This window comes from Ascaphus truei, chromosome 2 (assembly GCF_040206685.1).
Source record: "Ascaphus truei isolate aAscTru1 chromosome 2, aAscTru1.hap1, whole genome shotgun sequence".
NCBI classification, from domain to species: domain Eukaryota; kingdom Metazoa; phylum Chordata; class Amphibia; order Anura; family Ascaphidae; genus Ascaphus; species Ascaphus truei.
Window position 1 is genome coordinate 297662551 of NC_134484.1, and position 8906 is coordinate 297671456.

Genomic DNA, 8906 nt, shown 5'->3' on the forward strand with positions numbered 1-8906 from the left:
TTGTGTTTTTTTTTAATGCTACAAGTATTTTCACATCATACAGGTTTTTTTTTTTTAAACATGTAGGATATTGCTTGGCCTGCAGCTTAAACAGAATCAAATCACAGACATGACTAAAGTAGAACAAAGTAGCATTTTTAACTTTTCAGAGGCTGGTGAAGGTAATCATGGCAGAAGTTTGTCATAAGAATAAATAGAGGCCAGCTTCTCTCTTAAAACCATGTACAGTGAATATCATACTAATTAATGGTTGATCCCAAATATCATTATATTATCACTAATGAAATGAGTACATTTCTTGGCTAATTATTTTTTTTAATTGACATTTTTATAGATTAGGCAAGAAAAGTGTATGCAGCATATGGAGATGTGTAGTACAATACATAATGACAGTTATGAAAAAACATTTGCATATTTATATAAAGTCCAAAAACATAACAGTATCTTAAATACACTCCACCGTGGGATTCAAAAAAAGTCTACATTCTTAACTAAACAGTGATAGCTGTATTCACCATTTATTGAGTAAAGGCTGACCTACTTTTTATTTTCAATGCAACTAGATTTGTATTAGAATAACTTAGTTTCTCCTTGAATATATGAACACTTAAATGATCAGAATTACAATAGAGAACATAGTTAGTCCTCCAAAAAAATATGTAATTCCAACAGTTGTCCACCGCTACACATATAATCCCCATTAAAATCCTTGATGTGCTTCTGACTCCATTAAATAATAAAATTGGCAAAATTGGCAAACTTGTGAACATCGGATGACGTCACGGCTTCCTATGTGCCCGCAGGAAAAGCAGCCATAGGCCTCGGACATGGTGGCATTCACAGCGCTGATGCTCATGCTCTCCTGCTCAAGCAGGAGCTTTTTTCTGTCCCTGCATGAGCGTCAGCGTGCGCGTTTGTGAGCTGGGCGGGAGGCGGGGCTAGCACGTCACGGCACCGACGTCACGGACTGCCGTTGGCTTTTGGCGGTCAAGTAACTTCTGGCGGTCAAGTGACTGGCCCTGCGCTTCCCTCAGTGAGAAAACATAAATTTTGATGTCGGCTGCAATTCCACACGCCTCTGCACACCTGCGGAAGCGCCGTCTAAAGCCGTGCTGATAGAGATAATGTTTCCCCTCAGCACGGGTCAGCATGGTCTTTTTGACCATGGCCCAACCTTAGTGTGAACCCTGGATTGGCTACCAGCACTCACTATGGAGGTAACTATCTCTGGAAGCAGGGGGACCATGCAGCTGAAATTAAAGTGGTCCAGCTCCACTGCTTCAATCCTGTATTTAAAAAATAAATAAAACTGCTTGGATTGCCTCTTTAAAACTTCTTGCCATCAGAATACTTACCTCCAGCGGTTTAAGTGTGGTGGAACTAGGTTGTATGGAGCCTCACTAGTGTTGCCAGATTACTTCCAGCACGCGTCAGGATCAGACAACCCCCGGAAAGACGTAATACTGGTATTACCTTTAATTTTATACTGAATGCAAGGACAAAATACAGGGCTGCTGGTTGAAAACCGGACACCTAGCAACCCGTCCCACAATTTTTTTTTTATTTACAAACCAGGTGTATGACTTATTTTTTACGGTCACACTTAATTTCTGTTAATTGGGCATGCTGTAAATGTATCTCAAACACTTTCAACAGCGCTTTGCCCCAGCATTGTCATTTAACTCATCTAAAAGTCTGCAAAAAAACCCGTCGCTGGTGAAACTCCAGTGTAGGGAGGCAGTTAGTTACATGCAAACAGAAAGTAGAAACCGGACCGCATTAGGACCCGGCAGAGCTTGGGTGGAAGGAGTTGCACTCTGTTTCCATGGCTGCACAAGTGCTGGGGCAAGATTTAAGTAAACTTGATAGAGTTTAGCAAAATGTGAAAACAGAGAGGCAGGGAAAGCGACGTTCGATTAAGCTTAGCAATAGAAAGTCGCACTGCCAATCATGCAGAGTCCTCGCTGAAGAGTGGATCTGGGATTTCGTACCACTTGTCCTACTAAATTAGGCAGTGAACGCTGCTTCTACCTGTAAGGAACTCCAGGTGAAAACTGTTGTCAGGATTTAGGCTTACATACAGAGCGTCCAGCACCCACAGAATTCCAGAAGGGGGTTATAAACCGTATGCTGGGAAGAATGCTTCTAATCTAGAGCAATGCTGCAGGTTGTGAAGGTAATATGAAAAAGTCATATCATACAGTACCCGTTTAGACTGGGAGCTGAAAGCGAGGGTGACCTGCTATTCACTTATATAGCATATAAACGAATGTTTGTTCTCATGATTTTTAACACTTTATTGTTTACCGGCAATGCCAATATTTTTGTGTAAATTTTAGATTTTTTTGGTGTGACATGCATTTCTTAAACAGTTCATGCAAAGCTGTCATGGCACAAGTGTTGGCATTGGGGAAAGAGAGGGTAGGGTGTTGTACCCCCAGCACTCCCATGGACCCCATGCCTTTTTATTATAAAGCGGGTCTTAGCCTATGCTGTAATGCATTGGGGACTACTTTTAAATCCACAATATCAAGTATTTTATTGTCATTATGTTTCAGTGGATTGCTTGTTATGTGACTTGCTAGTTAGAAAATATGTTAGTCTTGGGGATGTAAAATCAGACCTGCCCTAAATCACTTGACAAACTGGGTTTATTTAGTTATACTAGAGTGGTCATCAGACCTGTATGTTTTAAGCTTTAGTCCTGGCCTTGCAACTTTCATTATGTATCCCTGGGCTTGCAATTTTTGTTGTGTAGTCCTAATGACAGATAAATATGATGCATGAAGACAGAGCTGTGTAAATCTATCCTGCAGCCTATTGGAGGTTGAAAGTTAACAAATGTGGTCCTCCACAAAAGGTTTGAATTTCTCAAGGGAGAACTGTGTAAAATAAATTTACATATAGTTATGGTGGGTAAAAAAAAACGTGACTAACCCTTCACCATACAGTGTACAGCAAATAAAAATACCACTTGTGGGCCAGTGGCATTTCTCAGAAAGGTTTGCAACCCTGTCTTTTCGCTTTGCAAACAGTGTTTTCATTGCCTAAGGCTGAGCTCAGATAGAAGGCGATGCGACGTGCGCGCACTAATGTGTGCATGCACGTCTGTCGCAAATTTGGGTTGTCTGGTGGGAGTTTTCAAACTGAAAACTCCACCGACGGCAAAGTGCAGCGTTGTCGCTGCGACATTTTGCCAGCACAACCCAAATTGAAATTTTGGGCTACAGTCGCGTGACGCGAGCTTCTTCAGCCAATAAAGGCAATCCAGCTCCGTGACGCGCTCATAAACGCCCCCAAACGCCGCGATCTGCCTCCTGCAGTTTGAGCACAGATCGCTGTGCTGCAGGAGCGAGCGGCGGGGGCGCGAATGCTAGCAAGCTGCCGTAGCAGCCTGTCTGAGCGAGCCCTTAGGCCGCGCTTATAGTGACGGCGACGCGGCCGATGCCGTCGCCACTAGCAAAAGTTAGATTTAGTTTTAAGCGACGTCGCCGGCGACAAGGCCAGTGATGTCACGAAGGGGGCGGGCAGCTCCCTCTGATTGGTTTCGAGGAAAAGGTGGTCCCAGGGGTCCAATGGCGGAGCACTGCCAAGCAAACAATGGGGGCTGCAGCCAGTTGAAAGTAAAAGCAATTTATTTGGTAGTCAAAAGGAAGTACATAGTTACTTTGACGCGTTTCGGGACCTGCGTCCCTTTGTCAAAAAGTAAATTCGCGTCTGCATGCGCATCAGTTACATAGCGCATCCTCCGCCCCCGGCGATGACGTCACAGTGCCTCTGTGTCATTTAATTGTCTGAGAGCTTCTTTAAGATACAATTCTGCATGCATAACCACCACAGCTCCACCCTTGTCCGCATTTTTTATGACAATATCACTTCTCTTGCTAAGTGAATTGAGATGTGTCCTTTCCTCTATAGAGACATTGCCATGTGTATCGCTTGAGAATTCATTTTTTGCTATCACCCTGGTTTAATCGACAGTTTCACCACTTCTATGATAGTGTCAAATTCGTGTTTTTAATCATTAATAGTTCATGTTATACTTGTTTTTAACAATTTCACACTGTGTTTTGTATTTCTCCTGCATGCCACTCATTTGCAGGCATCTCCCGATCCCACGACAGGGGGTGAGTCTGCTGTAGGGCCTCCCATTGGTGGCTCTGTTAGCCAATGGATGGATCCCTCTGACTGACTCTCGCGAGTTTTGGGCACTGTGACGTCATCGCCGGGGGCGGAGGATGCGCTATGTAACTGATGCGCATGCAGACGCGAATGTACTTTTTGACAAAGGGACGCAGGTCCCGAAACGCGTCAAAGTAACTATGTACTTCCTTTTGACCACCAAATAAATTGCTTTTACTTTGAACTGGCTACAGCCCCCATTGTTTGCTGGGCAGTGTTCCGCCATTGGACCCCTGGGACCACCTTTTCCTGATATCACGTTCGGCGTGATACATCCATCCACCTAGGACAGAGCTGTGCTGCAAGAGGGAGATCTCACTACAAACACTGGCTGATATGGTATGTACTTTTGGTTTTGCTGGGGGCTCATTCAGCACCTTTTTGGTATATATGAAGATCTGAGCTAGCCGTCCAGCGTTACTGGTACGTTTATACCCATGCTTATATTGCCTTATTGAGTCTCCCTAGCACTTATATATGCTCTCAAGTCCATGGATTTTAAACTTAGAATTTGAAAATCTATTTATACTTTTGGGACAGCTGAGACCTGATCTGGGGACAATACCCCTCACCGAACATTGATTGGTTTCGAGACAGTCACATGTGGCGACTGTCTCTAAAAAATAAAATTTACCTGGCTTCAAAATTTTTGGTCGTGACATCGCTTCGTCGCCGTCTCGCTTTCTATAAGCGCTTGCGATTAAGTCAATGGATTTGTTTTGGAGCGCTGTCGCCAGGCACTATAAGCGCAGCCTAAGCAATGTTTTATTTGCTGTAAAATAAATTTAAGATGGGTGGGCAACTACAGTTAAAGGACTAGGCAGCTTTAGGTATTAGCAGAACATTTAGCAACCTCGGTGTATAATTAAGCCCTGACACACAAAGGTTGCTGGTTATTTATTTATTTATTTTAAATGATCTCCTTCAGGTCTTTAAAATGTGGGGACTCTACAGCCAATTTTGAGAAATAGAGTTACGATGTCCAAAAATATTTAAATATATGTGGTTAATAGACTGAAATAAGTCAAGCAAGTTATAATACTAAAAATACAATTATTCAAGAACCAAATTCCAAGCCCAGCAGCCAACGTCCTTATAAAGGGGATTTTCACATCCTTCCCAACAGTAGACTTAAAACAAACCAAAAAGTGAGTGCAAACAGTGCTAGGGCCAGGTAGGTTATGGAGAGAGGAAATAACCACTGAGCAAATGTCTGCTGGTAGGGTTCTTAGCTTTGCCTCCGCTGTAGTCTTTTCAAATTAGGCTAAGTCCCCACTGGCGCTGAGCGTGCTCATGCTTGGAGAGTGCTCCAAGAATGAGCGCCGGGTGTCCTGCATGTACGTGCGAGGGGGGGGGATTGCGGGTAGTTGAGCATGCGGGAAAGTTTATCCCAGCGCGGTGTGCCCACGCACGAGTGTGAGCGGGAACTTGCATATATCTATATATGTAAGTAACTGCTGCAAGCGCCGCTCAGCGCTAGCGGGACGCAGCCTTAGAGTTCATGCACTTGCTGCTTCTGTTTCTCACGCAGAGGTCTGCTGCATAAACGGCAATATTTCCGAGCAGTTGAATAAAATCCTTTCCAGCAGTTTCTCTCTCCACGCTCCGGTCACTCCACACATACAGCGGGCAATCCACGCAGTTCCCAGGGCAAGGCTAGATAGATGTAATGAGCTTCCTTACTTGCTTCTTGGTCGTGCACTCAAAGGGATCAACCTGACGCGATTGCGAATCTCGCTTCGTCAGATGAAGCGAGATTCGCTTAATGCGTTAGGTTGTTCCTTTCGAGCTACCGTACTCCACCAAAAAACTTGGCACAAATTCAAAAAAGCCTTCGCTATACTGGCAAGGGAACTTACACATTACCTCCTTAATGCTCCCCTGGGTCCTTTACCTTTTATATTCACCCCCCCCCCCCCTCGTCCATTAACTCCGTATATAACCCCCCCCCCCCCCCCCAGGTCCAATATGTTTTTGTAATCCTCCCTCCCGGTCCATTACCGCTTTATAACCCATCCCAGGTTCATTACCACTTTATAACCCACCCAACCCCCTCCCCCCCAGATCCATTACCGCTTTATAACCCAGCGCGCCCCCCCCCCCCGGCCCATTACCGCTTTATAGCCCACCCTCCCTCCCCCCCCCAGGTCCATTACCGCTTTATAAAACCCAGGTCCATTACCACTTTATAACCCACCCAACCCCCTCCCCCCAGATCCATTACCGCTTTATAATTAACACTCCCCCCCCCCGGCCCATTACCGCTTTATAACCCACCCTCCCCCCCCCAGGTCCATTACTGCTTTATAACCCACCTTCTCCTCCCCCCAGGTCCATTACCACTTTATTAATCACCCAAACCCCCCCCCGGTCCATAACTGCTTTATAAAAAACCCCTAGGTCCATTACCGCTTTATAACCCACCCTCCCACCTCCCACCCCCCCCCCCCCAGGTCCAATACCGCTTTATAAACCCCCCCAGGTCCATTACCGCTTTATAATCCACCCCCCAAGGTCCATTACCGCTTTATAACCAGCCCCCCAGGTCCTTTACTGCTTACCAGACCCCTTTGGACTATTGATCTAATAAATCTCAGCAGCTCCATCTTAGCCTTGGATCCAGAGCACTATACGCGTTCGACACAGGATCCTATAATGTATCTACCGTCTTTATCTAATTTTAACTTTATCGACCAGGAACGGAACATCTTGTTTAAAAATAATAGCTATGCCAGCTTTTTTTTCTGGCTCTGAGACAAAAAAAACCTTTTAGGGAAATGTTTGTTAAATACCGCTGGTCATATTGTATATATTCTACGTATGATACAAGGGGACTTCCAAGTCAACATAATAGCATGTTCTCATGCATAAAATCTACTATTGTTTTTTGATTCCCATTAAAGCTGCAGTTCAGGCAATATCCTGCATGTGTGGTTTTTTTAATAAATCAGTTCTGTACTGTGAGAAAATACTTGTAGCATTTTCTTTTTTTTTTTTTAAACAACTTTGAAAGACAATTTTTAATGTACTCCAATGTAACGAGCATTTTTGTTTCTATAGCAACCCTTTAGAAAGGCACAACCCCTTCCTTTTCTGTAACAGGCTCTGGCACACCCCTTTGTGAATCCTGCCCCCTCCTCAGCCTTGCACGAGCATGAGCACAAATGTATCCGTTATTGCCTGGTCACATGATCTTCCCCACAGTTTTTGGCTTATAGTGTTACTTTTTGATTTATCATCTCATTATTAATTATTGTGTCATCTGGTTTTTCCATTTACTTTTTTGACTCCCTACCTACTCCATGATCGGCCGATCGTCACCACATCTCTAGGGGAATTTTCTTTCCCCTAGTTTTGTTCTGTTTCATTGGGACTCTTATTATATGGTTTTTCCATGTTTGGGTTTTTTTTGTTTAGATATTATAAGTTTCATTTTTACAGCGGTAATTTAATATGTGGTTTGTATTTTGGTATGTTTTAATTATTTTTGCATTACTCATAAATCCATTTTTCTATTTTCACTATATATTTTCTGAGTGCTCCATTTTTTACCCTCTTTTCTCCGTGTGTGTTTGTGTGTTTGTGTGTATATATGTATGTATGTATGTATGTGTGTATATATATATATATATATATATATATGTATGTGCTCAAAGCTGTGACCATGCAGCAGGCTTAAGCCTATAGGGAACCATGTTAAAAATGGTTTTTGAAGCAAAAAGTGTGTGCTTATTTGCATGTCATTTCCCAGAATCCCTTGCTGCAGTGGAAGTGCTGTGTGCTGGTTGATAGTGATGAAAGGCGGGGTTGCAGACCTGCCTAAGACATGCAGATGAGCATACAGTTGTATTTACATTTATATATATATATATATATATATATATGTATATATATGTATGATACGAACCAATCCAAAGACCAGTAAAGAGACAGCAGACCGCTCGGGGTTATTAACCCCGAGCGGTCTGCTGTCTCTTTACTGGTCTTTGGATTGGTTCGTATCATATTTACTCTCTATGGGACTAGCATCTGCTATTACTACATCTTCAATTACAGTGTGCTGACTGAATTTCATGTGTGTGTATATATATATATATATATATATCTCAACATTACCATTCTCTCGTCCGGTAAAGAAAGACTGCACTCGGTTCAGTAATTATGAAAAACTGTATTGGGCATCTGAATAGAAAAGATAAGTAACCCAATCCGACGTTTCGGTCCTGGAATAGGACCTTTCTCAATGTGTGTGTATATATATATATATATATGTATATGTATATGTATGTATGTCTGTAGCCTGGTCCCCCGATCCGTTGCTGGCCTCCCCCCTCGGGATACTCACCGCGGCGGTAGGGAGGTTAGAGCTGCTTGTGGGGAGGTGCGGGGGCGTGTGCGCGCATAGCTCGGCTCTTGTGCAGGCGGCCGGTTGCCAGGAACGCGTGCGGACGCGTTGTCAGGGCTCTGTCGGGTCCCGGTGCAGGGCGCCGCCATAGGGAATTGCGCACGCATGCGCAGAAGGGTTTTCGGCGCGGGGACCGGCAGGGAGGTTCGCGCATGCGCGGGAACCATAACCTACCAGGGAAGGCTCTTGGAAGGGACTACAAGTCCCATGAGCCTCAACAGCGCCCCACGTGACGCCAGGGAGCCAATAGGGCTGAAGCATCTCCCTGCAAGGGGGATTTAGATACATTTCGTGGGCTGGCAGCACGTTAGTTGGTGAC

General features: G+C 44.2%; 1 protein-coding gene across 1 annotated transcript in view; it reads left to right on the top strand.

Moving 5' to 3' along the window:
* Positions 1-1798: 1798 nt before the first annotated feature.
* The window catches only part of ZDHHC11 (zDHHC palmitoyltransferase 11), a 117359-nt gene continuing 110251 nt past the window's right edge, over positions 1799-8906 (top strand). The window contains exon 1 of the mRNA XM_075589085.1: positions 1799-2176. Within this exon, the coding sequence (XP_075445200.1) occupies positions 2159-2176 (18 nt within the window). The 5' untranslated portion in view covers positions 1799-2158. The remainder of the gene's footprint in view (positions 2177-8906) is intronic.